This window comes from Clarias gariepinus, chromosome 4 (assembly GCF_024256425.1).
Source record: "Clarias gariepinus isolate MV-2021 ecotype Netherlands chromosome 4, CGAR_prim_01v2, whole genome shotgun sequence".
NCBI classification, from domain to species: Eukaryota; Metazoa; Chordata; class Actinopteri; order Siluriformes; family Clariidae; genus Clarias; species Clarias gariepinus.
In genome coordinates this window covers 15,628,685-15,651,221 of record NC_071103.1, presented here as the reverse complement: position 1 = coordinate 15,651,221, position 22,537 = coordinate 15,628,685, and the positions used below count along the sequence as shown (strand labels likewise).

At 38.2% G+C, this 22,537-nt stretch overlaps 1 protein-coding gene across 2 annotated transcripts in view; it reads right to left on the bottom strand.

The window, feature by feature from the left end:
* The window catches only part of rapgef5b (Rap guanine nucleotide exchange factor (GEF) 5b), a 48,750-nt gene that overhangs the window by 3,162 nt on the left and 23,051 nt on the right, over positions 1 to 22,537 (bottom strand). For both annotated transcript variants that reach the window (XM_053493756.1, XM_053493757.1), the window contains 12 exons: positions 10,938 to 11,016; positions 10,512 to 10,656; positions 10,168 to 10,265; positions 7,712 to 7,742; positions 5,780 to 5,858; positions 4,835 to 4,984; positions 4,614 to 4,711; positions 4,393 to 4,515; positions 2,215 to 2,393; positions 1,759 to 1,849; positions 1,622 to 1,672; positions 885 to 972 (listed from right to left, as the gene is read on the bottom strand). In XM_053493756.1, coding sequence (XP_053349731.1) covers positions 885 to 972; positions 1,622 to 1,672; positions 1,759 to 1,849; positions 2,215 to 2,393; positions 4,393 to 4,515; positions 4,614 to 4,711; positions 4,835 to 4,984; positions 5,780 to 5,858; positions 7,712 to 7,742; positions 10,168 to 10,265; positions 10,512 to 10,656; positions 10,938 to 11,016 — 1,212 coding nt within the window. The remainder of the gene's footprint in view (positions 1 to 884; positions 973 to 1,621; positions 1,673 to 1,758; positions 1,850 to 2,214; positions 2,394 to 4,392; positions 4,516 to 4,613; positions 4,712 to 4,834; positions 4,985 to 5,779; positions 5,859 to 7,711; positions 7,743 to 10,167; positions 10,266 to 10,511; positions 10,657 to 10,937; positions 11,017 to 22,537) is intronic.

The window sequence follows — 22,537 nt, the reverse complement described above, 5'->3', positions numbered from 1 at the left end:
AAGGCCACTGTGCTCATTAGGACCTTCAAAGCAGCTAAACTTTTTCTGTAAAACAATCCTGTCTCAGAGGTCTACAGACAATTCCTTTGACTTCATTCTTGGTTTATGCTCTGACATAAACTGTCAACTGTGGGACCTTATATAGACAGGTGTGTGCCTTTCCAAGTCATGTCCAATCAACTGAATTTACCACAGATGAGCTCCAATTAAGCTGCAGAAACATCTCAAGGATGATCAGGGGAAACAGGATGCGCCTAAGCTCAATTTTAAATACTTTGAATATTAAAAACAATATATTTGTGAATACTTATGTACATGTGCTTTCTCAATTTTTCATTTTATAGATGTGTTGGGACCGTGATCTCTGTCAGGTCTCTTTCATAGACCTGTTTATTGAAAATATAACATTTTATTTTATTTCTGATCAAAAGAACGAAATAAACTAAATGACTCAAAAAAGATTCATTCATTTTGATAAACGAGATTTAAAGATAAGGGTCACTAAAATGATTTAAACTTCCAATTACTAGTATACAGACAAAAAATGTCTGCAGTACTCTGGTGTCACTTGTTTGATTCTTGGCCTGCTTAATTGCTTCCTGAAGATCATGTACAGAAGATAGTTTCTTGACTGCTACTACCTTCATCACCTCAGTCTAACTGTTTTCTATTGGGTTACGGTCTGGAGATGACCCAGGCCATGGCTCCAGAAGCTGAATACCATCATCACATATCCTGTTTTTTATTAAATCAGCACAATTCTCCAGCTAATTATTAAAAATACTTGTTTTGTGCACAGGGAGAACAAAACCAAACCATGGCATATGTTGTCTTAATACTTCTATCCACCACTGTAGTGAGTGTGCTGAATGTTAGGGAAGCACCTTTCAGTAGTAGAGGTAGGAACGGGATTTTGGGAGATTTCATCTTCTTGAAGACCTCCCTGTAGGCTTTGTGGTTAAAGGATGGGTCCTGAAAATACACAGCATGATTTTTGTGATAATCTATGTTTAGACTTGACTGTGTGTGTGTCTCTCTACTTATTCATGTAATTCAGAAATGGGTGGTACAGTATATGTATGGGATGTACAATGGAATCTTGGATTGCGGGCAAAATTTGTTCCGGAAGCGCATCCGTGTATCAAAACACTCGTTAATATCCCCAGAATTTTCTCCCCAGAATTTCCCTACAAGAAACAATGAAAACTCAGATTATTCGTTCCACAACCCGAAAAAAAAAAAAAAAAAATTAATACAAAATATAAAGTAAAAATAAAACAAATTAACCTGCACTGAGACGATTACCCACAATTCCGCAGCGCGAGAGAGGAAAAAAATACATTGGCTCGGATGTGATCACGTGACACTTGACGTCAAAACAAGAAGCGCATGCATGCTACATGATACTCGGTACTCGTAAAAGACTTGCTCGTTTTTTAAATTAAAATAATTAAAAAATTTTGCTCGTCTTGTGAAACACCCGCAAACCGCGTTACTCGCAATCCGAGGTTTCACTGTATACAGCTTCAAGATATGGCTTCACTCTGTGGCACTGTCTAGCGACTGCAAAGGCCCTAATATTATCATGTTAAGCTAGTGAACCCTTTACACAAATACTTACTGTCAAGCTCTCAAGCTCGGAGAACAACTTTTTGAATTTCCCAGGAACTTTCTAAAATGAGAAGATTTTCAAATGAATGAAATTCTGCTATGAAAGAGCACAAACATATGCACTGATTGTGAGAAGTGCCTTCTTACCTCCCATGTTTGAGTCAATCGGCTGACGGCTGGAGTGTTCAAACCCATTATAATAGCAAAAAATGAGTTCAGGTTCCTCTGTGCTTTACAGCTTGAAGTGTGAAACATGCCAAAATGAGTCTCTTTAAAAATGTATCAAGCTCGAAAATATTCTTGTAAAAGTCTTATATAATTATAAAATAATACTATATAACAATACTTCAGCTTCTTTCAGTACGTCACCATCTACTCAGAAAAATAAGTAATCTTCTTTACTTAAAGCTTACTTATAACTCCATAAGGCAGTTGTTTGGGCATCATTAAACATTTATGTAGAATATATTTTTGCAGAACGCTTGAATGAACTCTCAGTTAAAGCGATTTGTAAACTAAGCACTAAAGGTTTATAGGTTACAGATGTGGTAGACTTAGATAGGAATGAATAACATTAGAGTTGGATGTTAAAGGTTTACTGACTGAGCTGCGATCTTGATGAACTTCTTAAATAGCTGCACACGTTTGCAGAGCATTGGGCACAGCAGTACTTCGGTCATCACCCACTGTTGCACCTCGTTGCAGCGCTGCAGCAGCAGCTCCAGCGCCACTGTGTGGCCGGAGCAAGAATCGCGGCTCAGGGTGAAATAAACCAGTTCTTTCTGTACAAAAGACAAGAGAATGTAAATGGTTATTTATCTGACATTTAAGGAATAAAACATGATGATGGAAAATCTTTATTTTTTAAAGAATAACTTTCTTTTGTTCATTTTTTGTTATATAAAACGTTACGAAACATGTTAGTTTCTGCTTCCTTGCTCTTGTGCTGTAGTAAGAAGAACCTACAGTAAAGAAAATGCATAACCCTCTTTAACACTTTTCTATGTCTTAAACCATAAAGCTAAAGCTTTGCTTTACCTCTAATTGCTACAGCAAGTAGTACTGGCACCTCATAGAGTTCACCTCATAGAAAACTGCACCATATAAACAACAAAATCAGGTTTTAATTCAACATTAAAACAAGCACTTAGTGTAGTTGCCATTAATAGTGATGAATGCTCCAGTTTTCCCCTAAAGAAAGCTTTAGCATTAACAACATACTTTTATCAACATCATAATTTTAAAACAACATAATTTTAAAACAAAAATTAGCTGAACCTTTATACTGTATATCTTTGACCTGTGGGAGGAAAACAGATCACCTGGAGGAAACCCAACTCACCCAGAGGAGAACATGCAAACTCAATGCAGAGAATTGAACCCCGGTACAGAGCTAACCACTAAGCTGCTGTGCCGCCTTTGTGTACACTTAGGAACCCTTGTTCATTTTAAATGGTAAAAAAGTTCTAGGTCACCAGTAACCACTGACTTTGGCCTCATCACCTTGACTTTAAAAAATACCACTTGAAATAAATTTTTGTAATAGGCATATTGTAATTTTGACATTAAAATGGCCACGGAGATGTTACTCGCTTAACCCTTATACTGAGCGTTAAACACAGTAAGAGAAAATTCAGAAAATTTGTGATAGTTATTCAGATGAGTTCAAGTATGCCATTACTTTAATCTTGGTGTAAATGCATTTTGTGTAAACGTAGTTCCAGAATAGTAAAAAGCCGGAGGTGTCTACTATCAACTAATCATTGATATCATCATCACAGCCTCAATATTTCAACCTCAGAATAATACAGTGATCAGTGTAGATACAAGCAAAATCTTGAAACGTTGTCATGTCAATCTGTCTTGTCTCAGCTACAGTAGGCAGCTAATTAGGTTTCTTAGTTAGCTGTTAATTTATGTTTTTAATTTATGTTGTATGTAGCACATTGTTCCTGGAAGAACTGTGTATATGTTTACTTGTATATGGTTGAAGTGACAATAAAAGCCTATTTGACTTGACTTTAACCTACACAATATCATCATTTGAAATGATTAAAATTTCATTTGTCACTTGCACATACTATAATATGTAGTGATATGCTCATATGACTCAAAAATCGAAAAAAATTTCACTACAATTAAATAAAAATATTGAACTAGAGAGTTTTACAATTAAATTGGAGATGAAACTTGCAATAAAAAATAAATATTTAAGCTGGAAAGTAAGTAAAAGTAAGCAAAATAGAATTAAACATAGAAATATATAAATTACATAAAGGAACAGAATGTACAAAATGGATGGTTAAACTGTTTAAAAATATAAAAGTATAGAAGTGTTCAAATATGGTGTATGGGTATGACAGCAGTAGCATCATTTAAACATGGAGTATAAAATGATATGCGTGCCAGAAGCAGTGCAACAGTCCAATAAGTGTAAGTTAGTGCTTTTTTATTTTATGTGCAAATGAGCATTGTGAAAACAAGAAATTTGCATGAAATGTGCTACATTTACATTTACATTTAGGCATTTGGCAGACGCTCTTATCCAAAGTGACTTACAAAAAGTGCTTTAATGTTTACATAAAATGCTACAATGCTACATCATGATTCTAATGTGTTACCAGGAATGTGTGTGTGTGTGTGTGTGTGTGTGTGTGTGTGTGTGTGTGTGAGAGAGAGAGAGAGAGAGAGAGAGAGAGAGAGAGAGAGAGATCTGTGATATAGTTTGATAATCAGGCACAGTACTGCGCTTTATTTGACAGCATTCCAACTAAAGCATACCTCCTCCAGATTTCTGAAGAGACTCCAGTCACAGTTGGTGAGAGCCATGGCTATGTCCCACGTGTTCATGCTCAGCATCCTGACTGTTGGCTGTTGCATCTGTCCGTTATCTGTGACGAGGCTCTGGTGAGATGTCATGTGGGAGATGTAGCACACGGTCACTGATCAGGCTGGCATGAGCTGTGTACTTTAGAGTGGAACACAAAGCGAGTGTCTCTTACTGTGATCTCCGTCAGGTCTCTCCTGAACACGCACAACCTGCTGACGGCACCGAGGGAGTCCGAGTACACACACTGCTGTGGCTGGAGCAGCACCTTCCCTTAAGTCAGACACACGCATACTTGATTTTCCCCAGAAGAGGGCAGTCGAGTATAATATTTCTTAATGCTGACACAAACTACCTTCCTATTTTGGATAACGTTTTAATACTGTGGATTTGTACCTCTGGTGTAGGTGACGGCCAGCAGCACCATGTCATCGTCCGCACACTCTAATCTCTCAGCTACTGCAGCCAGCAGCTCCTGTGCCGTTACCTCACTGTGTGTCCTCACACTCACATACGAGTCCATGGTCACATACACATGACACAGAACTAAAACACAATCAATTATAAAGTTAGTATTTGAGGTTCAGTTAGAACCCTAGGGGTATCACAGAATCCAACAGATTTACAGTTTTGTTCAAAAGTTTATACCAACATTTTTTTGTGTAAAAACATAAGAAAAATCATCTGATTATAGTGGGTGCGTCTTAATATTAGGCAAATACAGTACGATCTCAATGAACGAAAAAATTATGTTTTCTTCACTGTGCCATTATTTATTTAACAAAAATGAAGCCAACAAGAAAAAAAAAAAAGAAACGTGGGCAATACAAAGTACCCCTTACTGATTCCACAGGATTTAAGAGGATAAGTTGCTGCCAGGTGCTGCTAATCATCAAATCTGGAGCATTCATCATGTCTGGAGCATAACACAATGGCAAGAAGTAAAGACATAAGCAATGGTCTTAGGGAAGCAATTGTTGGGATTGGGAAATAAAATAATCATGCGGGTACTTAGTGTTGCCCACATATTTTTTTTCTTCTTTTTGGCTTTATTTTTGTTGAATAAAAAAATGGAATGGTGAAAATAAGTTATTGAAAATAAGTTATAACAATCTAACGTTGTATTTGCCTGATAACTGATAGCTGCTACAATCAGATTTTATATTATGTTTTTACAGAAAAAAAGCCCATAGACATAAAAGAGGGCGTACTAACTTTTGAACATTTAAATGCATAATGCCTGTATATAAAGGTACACTGATTGACCCTGTTGGACTCTTGACAGAATGACAGAATGAGCCAAAAAAAAAAATAATAAGAGGGAATATTTTATAAGCCTACCTTCCTTACTCTGGCTCTGGGCCATTCGCGTTGGCTGCCAGCTCTCTTTCAGGCTCAGCTGGTGGAAAAGCGCTTTATTCTGACAAAGGGGAAAAAGCAGCATTGTGGATAATGATTGTGAGAAAAACATCAGCGTTGCGAGATTTAGTTCAAAGTAAGCCTCGGAGACAGAGAGCTGCAGGTCTGCATTAATAAACTTGGGTAGCGATTTAAAATGTAACGTACATTAAAGTGGCATAAAAATAAATGAAAGAAGATCGTTTTTCATAAGTGCGTTTTAAGTATTAATTTACAAAGTAGTTTTACGGGAATAAATCTTTGACAGTTTAAAGCTGTTTATTGTGTAATAATCCATAATCCATTCCATAATCGGAGAGCATGTGTGTACAAGCCATGTCACATTTGTAAACATTTTAAACACAGTTAATGTTTTCTTTAGAACAACTGTTGCGCTTCAGATTTTCACTGGTTTCACTGCTCTTCCAAGTGCACCATTTTAGTGTCTATGTACAGTAAAGGAACTACTGTTGAGCCACACCCTGCCAGAGAACAGCAGATCTTCTTATATGATATCACGTTAGGGAGAAGTCTAATTGGCTTGTTTAAGCTATGGCCATATTTTATATAATTTAATAATATTAAAAAGTAATATTTTTTGTTTTGTTTGTTTACACATGAGACAAATCTAAATATCTAAAAGGAAAAAATCGACTAAAAGCTATTTTTGTGCTGAAATCTATCCACTTTAAACCACTACTGTACTGTACAGTATATGACATTTACAACATGTTAGAAAACAGATCTTTTGCCTGCTTACTATAAATAAACAAATAAATGAATACACTTGAAGTATAATCATTAAAATACATGTAAATTATAGAATAAATACATATATGTAACATTCAATGCTTGAAACATCATCTTCCAACCATCTTTAAGAGTTAATATCAATGAAATTGTACACTGTATGTCCAGCAACATTTACTCATGTGCCCTGTCAGGTAGTCTTAAATTTCCTGAAGATCATTTCAAGAAAAGCAAGCGATGTGAAATAAAATAAGTGTTATTAGTATCATTGGGATATCTTTATTACCCTAATGTCAGTATCCTGAATGCTTGGTAATCACATTTTTTGCTTATCCTATGCTAACCCTGTTACTTTTAGTTCTGCTGTTTATTTAAGTGCAAGATAAAGCCATGAAAATAAATTGCATTTCAGTAAATGAGAAAAATGGGTCATATAGGCAAAGAAATAGCACAGATAAACAGGAATGTGTTTTTTATTGTTGTTTTCGGTTGTTTCTATGACCAAACAATAAAAATAATAATTATCATTTTTACGATATTGTCTTCTAATTTTACAATTTTTGTCCGGGTAAATGCCTATTGACACGGTGGTGTAGTGGTTAGCATTGTCGCCTTGCACCTCCAGGGTCCGGGTTCGAATTCCGTCTCTATGTGCATGGAGTTTGCAAGTTCTCCCTTTGCTCGGTGGGTTTCCTCCGGGTACTCCGGTTTCCTCCCACAGTCCAAAGACATGTAGATTAGGTTAATAGGCGTTCCCAAAATGCCCGTAGTGTGTAAATGAGTGTGGGTATGTGTGTGTACCCTGCCTTGCGCCAGGCCCCCGTGACCCTGAATACAGGATAAAGTGGTATAAAAGATAAGTGAGTGAATGCCTATTTTTTATAGACCCAGAGTTAAAAAAGTTTTATAAAATGTGGAACTTTAAAGATCTTCCTCAGTTTCTTACAGTAACTGAGCAGAAAACAACAGAATGCCATATACAGAAAGTTTTTATATCATTTTAATGTTGTGAATTATTATGACTGCTACCTAGGCCAGGTCTCCATTGTAAGAGAGATTCATGATCTCAGTGAGACTTCCTGGTAAAATAAAGGTGAAATAAATCAACTGTGTAGGTTAACTCACCTTCCTCTGTGGAGAATACTCATCCACCGTGCTAAGGCAGAAGGGGGAAAAACGAAATAAAACATCAGGTTACATAACAAATAATTACATAGAAACATGCTCAACTTTCATAATAGATAAACACCAACAAGGTTTTCTTTCAGTAGTTCATTAATATTGTTGTATAAATAATATTATAACTTCAGTAGAAGTGCATTGGGCACACAAAAAGAAAATCTTTATGTTAAGTGTTAAAAGAGGCGTTTAAGTAGCACTGATTAAAGCATAAAAGGGGATGCTGTTAGACATACAAAACTAAAAACAAAGAGCCAGTGGAATACAGACAACATAATGTCCTTTAAAGAAAAGCATCATACTGCATTTACAAGTTAAAAAAAAATATTGATGTTAATTTTTTGGTTTGATTAATGCCATATTGTTTGGGTTGATACCGAACTGCTATTCAGCTAACTTTGCACAACTAGCTGGTGTATGGTTACATAACTAATTTTTTTTAGGCAAAGCAGCCCAGGTAATGTTAGCGTGTCATCCTCAGTGGGTATTGCCATTACATTACACACTAATGTCAGAGAGCCCACAACACTGCAACTTACAACCAGCCCCCTGAAGTTTAGAGCCATCCACAGATCAGAAATGAATATACCACGTGCAGCCTTATTTATGTGTTCCATACCACATGTTAATTTAAAAAGAAGATTCAAACCTCTGTAGTTTGCCATAATCAAACTTATTTTCTTGAAGACAACCTTAGGACCTCTTAAGGAGTTGTAAGTTTTAAAGACAACCCTGCATGCCCACTGGGACATTTTCCCTCTCTACAGTTATTGTTCTGGACATCCACAAAAGTTCATTCCAACTTTTTTTTTTTTTTACGTCACTTGAAGCTAATAGGAGAAATAAAATGTGTCGTTTCTAAAAAGCGATAAAAAACAGTCAACTTTACTTCTGACTGTTATAAAGCACTGGATCTCCTTCCACGAATGTTAAATCAATGACGTGTCTACATTAAGGGCCAGTAGGGCCAGGCTCCACCAGATGTTGCTGTTGGGCCGTGCACGACATGATCAGTCATTCAGTCTAATTGAGGAACCAACTAACTAGTCTTTACACACACACACCCACGTGTGTATATATATATATATATATATATATAAAATATATATATATTTTTTTATAATGCCACTTGTACCTCTGTCTCCACCTCCGCTTACTTCTGCCTCATGTTTCATTAATGCATAGTTGTGATTTAATTGATAAGGTGCACTTTAATTCACTTACTGTAGCAATTACTTTGCATGTTAGTGTTTATTGTGCCACACTAGGCTTTCTGGGCCAAAGAGCCACGGCAATAAATAATTCGAAGAATGCTTCATACTTGTCAATAAATGAAAATTATTTCTATATAAACAATAATGTATTAGAATGAGTACACTGACATAAACCTTGGGTTTTTTTATTTCCAAATCATGCATTTAGCATCTCTGTGGTATAATTAAATACATTCACAGACATATGGTCATATCGTCCTCAATCAAGCAGCATACAAGAGTATAAGAGTATGAACATGTGCACATTTCCTATTTAATCATTACCACAGACCCACAGACGTGCAGTGTGTATTTTAGTTAAGGTCCTTATCAACACCCTTCTGAAAACTGACACATAGCCTGACTAGTCACAGGGGGAAAAACGGGCGTAGTAGGGCTGTCTCTGACAGGTTTCAAATAAACACAAAGCCTCTGTGGAGCTGCTGAAGGCCTGTTAGCTGAGAGAGATTGGATCAGCTGACACACCAGAGATTTCGTAGAAAGGGGCAGAGCGAAATTAAAAGACATGTAGAATGTTAAATCCATCGGAGGTCACTTTCAGTGCATAGTAAAAATGAATCCTTTTTTTTTTTTTTTTTTAAAGCATACATTTTTAGTAATTTTAGTAATTAAATCACATACTGTTGGCTCAGTTAGAATAAGCAGGCACGGTTTGGTCCTGCTGCTCTACACTTGTGCTTATTTTAAAGAAATGTCTAAAAAGACAAACCCATAATTATAATTAAGCTTAAAAAACTCCCATGCTGAGTATAAATGCACAGGGGTTACATGAGGACAGTCTGCCCTGTCCATGCGCTGGATAAAAAAAGAGAATAAATAGGTTTTTTTTCCCCTCTTCGTGCTATTTCTGAACTTCTGCTTTCTCTCATTGTGTCTCCCAGACTACAGAGAAACTTCTGGAAATATTAACATCCTAGACTGATCCATTCAGAGATTCTGTTCTTAAAAACAAAAGGGTCATTTTTGTCCTTTTTGAGATATGAAAAGTCTGACATTATTCTACTTCCAGTGCCCTGCCCTGCTGGTTATTACTGTATGTAACACATAGAAACACATCTGTTCTGCTGTGTCATGAATATAGGTGGACAGAAGGCATCTTTTCTATTTAGTGGATTGGAGAGCACGTACTGTCTGCGTTGCATGCGGAGAAGTTTCTGGAGTTCATTCACATCTTTCTCCAGAGTTGGGTATTCATAAAGGTCATCCAGAACGTAGCGATACAGCATCTGTAACAGTGAGACAAACCCCGGCCCCCTTTTAAGTGTGATTGCAAATGTTTGTTTAGCACTGTAACTCTCACATGGCAAGTAATATGAGACCGAAACCACAAGCTACATTTACATTCCTGCGACACCTCGCCTCATTAGCCAAACATCCCGCGTCTCCGGCACGTCATCTGGCATTACCGATTCCAAACCCTGGGAGCTATGACATTTCTGCATTGTCTGATTAACCACATTTATGGATCCTACCTTCAGAAATAGTTTGGTGTTTTCTCCCTCCTGCAGGGTGTTACGACAGAGCACAATCCACTGGGAAAGCAGGTGCAGGACTTTGCGCTTCCTCAAAAGAGTCTCCTTCCCTTCTTCCTTCATCCTGCCTCGTTTCAAACAATAGGTGGGCAACAGAGCAGTTAAGGCATCAAAGCAGAACGTCGTCATTTAACTAGTGCTTTCATTTCAGACAAACACTGTGAACTAAAATTTGAAAACAAAGGAAAAATACAATGCGTCATTAGAAATGCACACAGCGTCTCGCACAGAAACCCTATGCACTCGAATTAGATATGCAAATAGCGTTTAAAGAAGACTGCTCTTATTAAAATACTCAAAACCTACAGCAAAAGAGATAAAGGCAGCTTCAGAGATTGTTAGCGTATTAGGAGAAGGAAAGGATATTGTCCTAGAAGTGCTTGGCAAAGGTCGCTGGTAGACATGAACACTGGATAAGTCAGCAAAAAGTCATCAAGGAGACTGTCTGCAAATAAAACAAACATACACAGAATTAAGCAAAAACAAACATTTGTGAAACATACATACTGAATGTTAAAAGCCGGAATCGTGTTGACACATCGTCTATAAGATTCTTTCATTAGGTGCATTTCCATGGACATTACGTAATATTCCACTAATAATGGGAATAATAAACAGATTAGGAATAAAAATTACATCATGCAAATAGCTCAACCGGGACAGATGAGACTGGAATAAAAGTATATCATGGAAACCGAATAAATTTTAACAGTCTGGTCTGATCTGAATATATTTTTATATGTTAAATGTTTTGATAATCCATTTAATAAGCCATGTAATCACTTTATATGATTATTTCTCTCCTGTCGGAATTATAATTTTTTTTATTTAACATTTAAGATTAGGTTACATGATTAGTTTCCTGATTAATAAACTCAGGTCTTTTCCACCAGTTGTTACTTTTATCCACTGGGTATCTGGGTGAGGGTGGGTCACTGCTGAAGAAGGGCTCATCCATTCAGGCACAAAGCAGCCACACATTCAGGCGATGTTCTTGAATGGCCGAGACTTTGATTAATGTGCTGTAACAGAACAGCAAAGAAAAGAGAGATGGCATTGAAATAATGCACTAGTCTTCCTCTGCTTTTTACAAAAAAAAAATCTTACTTACACAGTCATTCGGCTGATTAAAATATAAACATGCTATGTTTGCATGGGCCATATTTCTTCAGTAGGATTGAAATCATTCTGATTAGAGATTTCATCCTAACTGTTTCCATTGTCGCTGATGGTATAAGATTTTCTCGGTCTAAGCTTTTATTTAAAATATAACTTTGATTTAAGTGCACAAAGTTGTTCTGCCCATTGTAAAGCAATTATTCTTCTGGAAATATAACAGAATAAGTATTTTTCTACAAATTTAAGGGAAGTTAAGGCCTCTTATCTTTTCCGATAAATCCCGCCTTCTGCATAATGATTGGTTACAAAACTTAGTCTCATCCTTGATTGGTTAAATGCTTTACTACGTCTGATCTGGTGAGCAAATCAGTGCTGATGTTTATCTTTTAACAAGACGAATGACCATGAGTAATTTAAGACTGAAGATTTTTTCTTTGTAAGAAGCTGAGGAAGACTAGAGCATTATTTCATTGCCATCTCTCTTTCTTTGCTGTTCTGTTTTACCACATTAATCAAAGTCTGATCCATAGGAGAACAAGAACATAGCCACTTTAAATGTGTGGCTGCTTTGTGCCTAAAAAGATAAGCCCTTCTTCAGCATTGACCTTGAGTCAGGCTTTATTTAGTCTTTTGAAGCCAGAAATGATCTTTATCTGGAATACATGCATGGGGATGCTAATGAGAACGTTTGGCTTAAGGGTTGAAAAGAAGTCCTTTTTTTATTCTGAAGCCAATAAAATGCCTTATGAAGGCAGAATATAAAGTGAGAGCAGCAATCAGAAAGTTGTCAGCAATGTTGGATGCATGATGGCTAAAAAGTATTTAAATAAGAGCCAGTTAAATAGGTAACGACAGATAACAGCTCAGATATGTTAAAAATTACTAATGCTTTTTTTTTCATTCTTGCTCCAGACACAGAAACACAGCAATTATAATGGCTTTTAATTGTAGAGGCTGTATGTACAGTAGGGCAGTATATGTGTTTGCTCTCCTGATGTATATTTTTGGTAGATTTCATATCCAGCCCTGCAAGACTGAAGCTTCTTTAATCTTAAAAGTTATCTTTTTTTTAAAGCAATGCTTTACAGGCTACAGTGAATTGCAGGAAAGCTGCAAAAACATGAATGTACATTCAATACATAAAATCCCGACAAAATCCTGACAAATGAACCACGAACACATACTGTACCAGATAAAAGATCTGATAAAACAGTCAGTCAGTCAGTCATATCTGCTAATTTGTTACACAAATAAAAAGCATCATATTGACAATAATAAATATAAAGGTTTTTAAGTGTTTTAAAAAATAATATTATACAGTATAAGATATATTTTAAAAAGCATTGCATAATGCCAAGCAAACCTCATGTACAAATCAGATCCATTTGTTGGTATAAATTGGACTTCACCTTTACATGACAGATTTTTAATATGGCTGACCTGTGCAGTAATCTCTTTCTAACACCAGATGATCAGTCTACCTCTCTTGGGTAATACCTACGCGCTAACTTGCTCAGCTTTAATTTGCTCCTCTGAACTAGCATGCTCCCACACACCCATCCATCCATCTGCCCATCAATACCCCTCACTATACAGATCCATTAGGATGAGAAAACACGTGCTTCCAAATCATTTAGTGGGTGTTCAGTTCCCTTCCCCAAGAAACCTGCAAGGAACTCAATAACTGAAAGGCTGCAGGATAAATGTGCTGACACAAACATGTTACGCATATTGCACAGAGCTTACGCTGTGTATTGCCTCAGATAAGAAGTTCTGCGCAATTATTGATAAATATATAAGCATGAAGCGGCCTGACCATGCCGCATGTGTCCCTGTGTTATTTTCTCATAAATCAATGATGTGTAAACCAACAAATATTATTCAAAACCCTCTGGCTGCAGAAATGAATTTGCATTTCTACTGTAACAATTTTGTAAAATCTTCCATTTATTGGCATCTACATGGGGAGTTCAAGTCAAACCGGGCACAGAACTACAGAACACTTATGAGAGTGAAGCTTTATTTCTCTATATAATCTCCCGCCACACAAATGCACTTATCCCAAGATTTCAGTAAGGCGTGGATGCCATCAAGGTAAAAGGCGACTGCCAAGATCGGACTGCCTGCAGGCCCCCCAGGAACTCCTTAAAATGGCCCGGTCAGGCCTGTACGGGGGGATGAGGCAGCAACTCCCAGCTGATTTTCTGTAATGTGCAAGTGATGTTTAGTGAATGATTGTGTGTACAGTTTCCACAGACAGATGCATTTCTTCAGGATGCTGTCAGCCAATTTTCAAGGATCAGACATTTTACTCACTGATCTTTCATGGGAACTACTTCAGTTGGCTCTGAGCCACATCAGACGAGATTTGTCAATCATAGACGTACAGTACGACCTTCTTTAAAACATCTTCACCATTTAAATGTTTTACTGCAGCTGAGAGTCTAATCACCGTACTGTGCTTGAAGTCTTCTGTAAATGTTAATTGGTTGTATGCCTTCATTCATGAGAAAATGTTTCGGTCCCTGTTTGACTTAAACATCCTTATACAGTACAGGCCAAAAGTTTGGACATGCCTTTTCATTTAATGCGCTTTCTTTATTTTCATGACCATTTACAGTACATTGGTAGATTCTTACTGAAGGCATCAAAACTGTGAATGAACACATGTGGAGTTATGTACACAACAAAAAAAAGGTGAAATAACTGAAAACATGTTTTATATTCTAGTTTCTTCAAAATAGCCACCCTTTGCTCGGAGAGGGCGTGTCCAAACTTTTGGCCTGTATTGTACATTAAATTCATATACAGCAAAAGTTATATTTAATCTTATAGTAAATGCTGTTAAATGCATATTTTGCAAGCTGATAAAATTTCTTAATATCCCACAATATTTAACCAAATATATAATCTCTAGCAATTAAATTGTGTTGTCTATCATTTAATGTAGTACTAGTTATCATTTTAAATAATTAAATATTGGATTAAAGAATAAGATCTAAGGGACCCTGTCATTTACTATATTACTTAAATTAAACTTCAGCTGATGATGTGAGCTATTATAAGAGACTTAAAATTAAAATTAGGCTGATTGGGCAGGTCATTATAACAGGGAAGGTGAAATTGAAGGGAATAAAGAGAGAGGGAGAGAGAGAGAGAGAGAGAAAATATTTAAACATGCAAGATTCTACAGCGAAGGTGACAGAAAGCATTGCTTCCTTAAGCTGCAAATCCTATTAGGAACACTCTGCTCGTTGGCTGGTGCGTGTCTATGGCATGTCGGTGGTGTTGTAAATTCCGCTTTAATTTCACACCCACTTCCAGGGCTTTGTGTTTACATTCAGCTCCAGTGAATCCCTCACACAATTATGATAATCAGCAGAGCAAAGCTGTCTACGCTGTCTGGAGTCTGTGGCGCTGCCTTACAGTGGCACATATTATAACTACAATCACACACAGTGCATGCACACACACACACACACACACACACACAAGTAATAAAAATTGCTAAGCCTATATGCTCAAGATATATAATATCTTTGTTTTTCCCTTTTATCACAGGCTCTTCTGATGCATGTAGATCACTGTGTGCTTCTCTGGCTTCATTCAGCTCTCTCTCTTGCTCTGCCTCATTACTCCATAGTGTGCTCATTTCTGTGGAATTATAATGAATTTTTAATAATCGACAAAACTAAGAGGGTCTCTGGGGGAAAAAGCTAAACCTTTCAGGGCTCTTACAAAAGCGGCAAAATAGTAAAAGTATTGCATTAAGGGCTACGTTTACAGGGCTTTCCAACAGATATCTGAATGGTGACACTAGGTACTTTTACATGGACTCTAATATTCCACTAAGAATAGGAATAAATGCCAATAAACACCATCTTAATAGTCTGACCCGATCCGCTCAAAATTGAATTTTCAATCTGAATAAGAGGGGCAACATGTAAACATTTGATAATCTGTTCAATAGGGACTGAAAACATTAACCATGTAAACACCTGATCCTATCCTTTTGTGCATGTCTGCCTCACATGAGAGTGCGACTTGATGCTCCCATTCCTGGCCAATAAACTCAATGAAAACAGTTCTATCTCCTACCATTCTTTACTTTGATTTACTGATTGGCTCACCATTTAACATGTACAAAAGCATCTAACTATAAAAGACAAGCCTGAATTTCTATAATCAATTATAGAACAGAAGGCAGGTTTATCGAAAAAGATTTGAAGCCAAACCTAAAATTGATATTTGGAGAAAGAATTTCTTCTTCTTCTGTTATATTTCCAGCAGATTAAACAGTTCACAGTTTGCTTTACACATCTCAATGTTTTGAACATGTAGCCACACAGCTTTGGATCGGTGTCCATGTGAACAGTTTAGCCAAAATCTCTAATCGGTCTCGCTCACTATATCATTAATTCTGTACAGGGTCACGGGAAGCCTGAAGCTCATCCCAGGGGACTCGTGGCACAAGGAGGGGTACACCCTGGACGAGGGTCCAGAGGCCAATTGTACGGCACACAAGCACACCCAAACACTACGGGGAATTTGGAAACACCAATTGGTCTACTTCCAACTGTAATACTTTCTATGTCAACATACAGTAAAGAATCAAAAAGTAAAAACAAATATTCTGCATGTGCACTGCCCCTCAGTCATGCATCATGTACTGTATGTAAATGAACTGTTAAGGAATGACCCATGATATTTCATTAACATATGTACTGTAACTTTATGCAACATATGCAAGTTCAGTTCCTGCTGGGTGTGAGCAAGGTATGACAATGACACGCATGTGGTGTGAATTGGACAGAAGGTCATTTCAGTATGCTCACAGGTGTCATGTTCTGTGTACGTTCTAGGTACAATTTAATTAGTAGATACAGGAAGAAGGTCCTGTGTTCTGGACTACTGCATTTTTCTGCAATATTTGGGAGACAATTTCACATAGGAGGTTAACCTATGCCAATTGGTTGGTTGCCCTCATGATTGTTTATTATATCGGTTTTTACCACTCAAATCATACAGTTTGCAGATCACCTAGTTTAAAGATCACTCACTTACTCATCGTCTATACTGTACCACTTAATCCTGTATTCATGGGGGGCCTGGAGCCTATTCCAGGAGATGTAGAGCACAAGGCAGGGTACACCCTGGACAGGGTGCCAATCCATCGCAGGGCACGCTCACATACACACACACACACTCATTCACACACTAGGACTACCGAACCACTCTGGAGGACCATGTGCACCCAATGGTTCAAAAATTGTATCCTGAAGGCAGTGCCCTACATCAGGATGTTAATGCACCAATACACAGAGCAAGACTGGTGACAGAGTGGTTTAATGAACATCAGAATCAGAAATCAGGAAGAGTTTTATTGCCAAGTACGCTTACACGTAAAAGGAATTTGTTTTAGTGACAGAGCTTCCAGAACAGAAAACAAATGACAAGACAAAAACAGCACGACAAAAAAAAACAAACAAAAAAAAAAACGTTTGACATCAAATGGAGTAGGGTGTGTTATATAAATATCTGAAATCTGTGGTATTATACAGTATATTGCACTGTGATACTGTACACAATATTGCACATATATTTATTGACAGTTGATGTTTAACTGTTCATGAGGGAGATTACCTGGGGAAAAAAACTGTTTTTGTGCCTGACTGTCCTAGTGTTAGGTGCTCTATAGCGTCGACCCGACAGGAAAAAGTTCAAATAAAAGGTGGCCTGGGTGTGAGGTGATATTCCGAGCCCTTTTCCTCACTCTGGATGTATACAGTTCTTGTGGCGTGGGCAGAGCAGTGCCAATAATTCTTTCAGCAGTCCGAACCGTCCTTTGTAGTCTTCTGATGTCTGTTTTCGTAGCTGAGCCAAACCAGACAGTTATTGAAGTGCACAGGACGGATTCAATGACGGCTGAGTAGAACTGTGTGAGCAGCTCCTGTGGCAGGTTGAATTTCTTTAGCTGGCGAAGGAAATACAACCTCTGGTGGGCCTTTTTAACAATGGAGTCAATGTGAATGTCCCACTTCAGGTCCTGAGAGATGGTCGTGCCCAGGAACCGGAATGTCTCCATTGCTGTCACAGTGCTGTTCATGATGGTGAGTGGGGGAAGTGCAGGTGGGTTCCTCCTGAAGTCCACAATCATCTCCACTGTTTTGAGCGTGTTCAGCTCCAGGTTGTTGAGACTGCACCAGACAGCCAGCTGCTTAACCTCACTTCTGTAAGCAGACTCGTCACCGTCCTGAATGAGGCCGATGATTGTGGTGTCATCTGCAAATTTCAGGAGCTTGACAGTGGGGTCTGTAGAGGTGCAGTCATTAGTGTAGAGGGAGAAGAGCAGTGGGGAGAGAACGCATCCCTGAGGGGCTCCAGTATTGGTGGTGTGGCTGTTGGACATGAATTCCCCCAGTCTCACTAGCTGCTGCCTGTCTGTCAGAAAGCTGGTGATCCAGTGACAGATAGAGCTAGGAACAGAGAGCTGGTTTAGTTTGGTCTGAAGCAGTGCTGGGATGACCGTATTAAAAGCTGATGAAAAGTCTATAAACAAGACCCTTGCATAAGCCCCTGGTTTGTCCAGATGTTGGAGGATGAAGTGCAGTCCCATGTTGACTGCATCATCAACAGACCTGTTTGCTCTATAGGCAAACTGCAGGGGGTCCAGTGAGGGTCCTGTGATGTTCCTCAGATAGGCCAACACCAGTCTTTCAAATGACTTCATGACCACAGATGTTAGGGCGACTGGTCTGTAGTCATTAAGTCCTGTGATTTTAGGTTTGAAAGTGGCCTTCACAGTCACCAGATCTAAATACTATTTAGCCACTTTGGGGTGTTTTGGGGGAGCAATTCAGGAAACATTTTCCTCCACCAACATCATGTAGTGACCTGGGCTCTATTCTGCAAGAAGAATGGCTCACAATCCCTCTGGCCACTGTGCAGGACTTGTAGCTGTCATTCCCAAGCTAAACTGATGCTGTATTGGCCACAAAAGGAGGCCCTGCACCATACTAATGAATTATTGTGGTCTAAAACCAGGTGTTTCAGTTTCATTGTCCAACCCCTGTAGAGTGAAACCTCGGATTGCTAGTAACGCGTTTTGTGAGTGTTCCACAAAACGAGCAAAGATTTTTAATAAATTCTGACTTGGAAAACGGACAAGTCTTGGTTTACAAGTACCGAGTATCATGCATCACACATTCGCTTCTTGTTTTCATGATAACAACTAAGCCATCGGTTTTCCTCTCTCTTGCGCTGCGGAATTGTGGTTAAATCGGCTCCCCTGCTGGGTCTTAGTGTGTCTCTTACTGGTATTATCAACATCCCGTGCATGCGTCTACTGTTTACTATAATACTGTGACCACGTGTGTGCGTAAAACATATTTTATTTTGTGTCTGTATGCGTGTGTGCATGTAAAGCAAAAGCAAGTCTCATTAAAAAAGTTAAAAATCCATTTTCTCTCTCTGCTCAAGGCTCAGAATGCTCTGTGTCTATACGCGGCCGGATGCTTGGATACCGTGCCACACACACACACACACACACACACACACACACACACATACATACACACATACACACACACTCCTCCTACTTTCGCCTTCACAGACACACACACATTCTTTCTCTCTCCTCTACACAAAAACACTGCTCTGTCACTATTGTTTTCAATGGTAAGGTTTTATTTTTTTGTGTTAATTTTTTGTATGTATTTATTTTTTTGGGCTGTGGAACGAATAATTTGTGTTTCCATTATTTCTTACGGGATCATTCGATTTCCCCTAACCAGTCTCTCTCTCTCTCTCTCTCTCTTTCTCGTACATCCAACATATTACATTATAATAATCTAATAAATATACAGTAGGGCTGGACAATTAATTGAACATTAAATGAAATTTATATTGTATGTCTTTTTTTCTTTTTTCTTTTTTTTATGAAAAATTAATTTTTAAAAAATTAGGACATAAGAAGCTCTGGGGAGGCACAGTGTGATAGGGAAAAAGGGGGAAAAAACTTTTGTTGTATGCAGAACAAGCAACACCTCTAGTTTTGTTTTTTAATTTTCCCTGCAGATAATGTGCTTTTATATGTGTGAGTGTGTGTGCATGTGTGCGTGTGCATGTGTGCATGATAATCAGTGACTCTGGTCCGACCGAAGCATTTCATTCCGTTACGCTGTCAGTCATATGGACCTGTATTGCTGCTGTTCATTGACTGCTGCTCACCAATTATCTTAGCAGGCCTCGTCATAGCAAAGCCTTGAGCAGCAGCCATCCAACCTGAACTCTGCTGCTATGGAGACTGAATTCATTACAGGAGAATAAAGGATATGTTGTAGCTGCTTCTCGGCTAACAATAAAGCTAATTTTACTTTACCTTCAGATCTCCAGTCCAAGGCTCTACCAAAAACACTTTTGAAATGGTTTGGGGATAATTAACTTTAAATTTACACATTGTTAAACTGTGCTTGTGGAATCAGAGCTTGTGTCCTTCACTATAAATAATGCATTTAACACCATAGCACAGCTTGTCAATACTCATCAGGGCTTAGACAGCAAATTAAGGAGTGACAGCTTTTTTGGAGCAGTGGTGGCTCAGTCGATTAAGGCTGTGGGTTACTGGGTTTCTGATCGGAAGGTCGGGGGTTTGAGCCCCAGCATCGCCAGGTTTAGCCCTTGAGCAAGGCCCTTAACCCTATCTGCTCCAGGGGTTCTGTAAGCTGGCTGACCCTGCGCTCTGACCCCAGTTTCCTAATTGGGATATGCGAAGAAGACATTTCACTGTGTTGTAAAGTTCATGTGACAAATAATTGAATATTCTTTTTTAAGGTTTTAAGGTTCTCATTAATGTGCACGGATTGACTCAGCAAGATTACTCTCAAACATCAGGCTGAAGATAGTTCTGCAGGAGCAGTAAACTGCAACAAGATTTATTCTTATCTACTAATCTCACAAATATAAGAAATACCTAACAACCAAGAGACTTGTGGCTAAAGTTTCTATAAAAGTCTTTACTATATATGAAAATATTTTAGTAAAGGATACTCAGCAATATAAACAATACATCCAGTGTATATCTACTATAATAGGAACACCACTTCACCTGCTCATTTATGCAGTTATCCAATTATCATCACAATGCAGAGTCATACAGTACAGATACAGGGCAAAAGCATGCATGACATTGGCTGGTATTGTTCAGTACTTTGGCAGTATGTAGTACCGGAAAGAGGGATACTTGCCAAAATCCACATTTAAAACCAGTCATGGAAGCACTTTCAGGGGAAAAAAAACCCACACACATACACATCTGCTAATGTTATTTCACCCTAAACAACACTTTCTAGTAACTGCTTCTAAGTTGGTCCGAATTGCCTCTGAACCCTCCATGTTGGCGCTTGATCTTACCACCTGGCTATAAAGTCCCAGTAAGAATTTAAAACTACTTTCACCTCGGGTAAAAAGCTTCAGGTAACAGGCTTGCCAAAACTGGACAATAGTGAACTGGGACAAAAAAGTCCCAGTTGAGATCTCTTTTCCCTACTTTACAACTCTCCAGTTGAGCTTGTGCCCATGATAGCCACAGATTCCTGTCTCTGGACGACAGAATTGAGCCTAATGTTGGTTATACTGCATCTACACTACTTCAGTACTTTTGGTGTTTTGTGCATTCTGAGATGCTTTTCTGCTCATATGAGTTACTGTATCCTTCAGCTTGACCATTTCACAGCCACACAACTGTCGCGATGTTGAAATTATAACAAGATATTGACCACCAGCAAAGGGAGTGTTTACTGTACATATTTCTGTGCTGCTCTTAGTTTATGAGTATTTTAAGCTTTTATGTTATAATGCTAACCCTGACGAAACATGACCACGATGATGGCACGATGCGCTTTGTCTCGAGGAACCAATACAGCATCACTTCACCACAAGCCAATCAATGCGTGCAAACTCGGCCTACAGTACATACCTTTACCCAACACATACTCTGGTTCGCCTGTAAGAACATAAAAAGGGACTGCAATGTGAGCTGAATGATTCTTAAAGCACTTCCTCAGCTGTGTGAAATCAATACTCCTGTGCAAGCACACCAAAAATGACAATCACAAAAACAATATAATGGCAATCCCCTCAACCCTCAAACCCCAACTGCTAATATGGAACAATCCTGTCTCTCTACACCCTTAATATCAGAATTCATTTTGAACAAAGAAATCCCTGTCCAATATAACATTGTTCCAATATAATCCAAAACGCCATAGAGGGTGTGTGTGTGTGTGTTTTCCCGAAACCACAATTTCTAAATTGCATGTATAAAACCCTGCCAGAAGTGAAACTAGAGCTCATTAGACACTTAAAAGTGAAATCAATTCTTCTGAATATTCATAAATCAGTCTGTCTCCCATACCCACGCACACAGCCTAGCAACACCGAGTCTGGGTTATAAATAAATAAATAAAAATAAAATGCTAATCATGAGGTTGCACAGACTAATCTAATACACACATACATCATTATATCATGCGAACAGTACACCCAAGAATCCATGCATTACTGCATACCATATATAGTTTGGATACTCTGATCATTCTGTTATTTTAATTAAAAGTGTAACCAAGGAAGAATGTGAGACAGTTCCTGAAAGACCAGACAATCATCAACAGCCATAAAGCATTTAAACAGAAAGAGCAGCCACAGCGACTCAATTTGAGAGAGAGAGAGAAAGAGAGAGAGAGAGAGAGAACAACAGCGATTAGCCATTAAATTAGGTTAGCACTCACTCAGCTGACCTAATGCTGAGGCTAGCACAGCCATACAAGCTAAAGTGAGCTCAGTCTTTC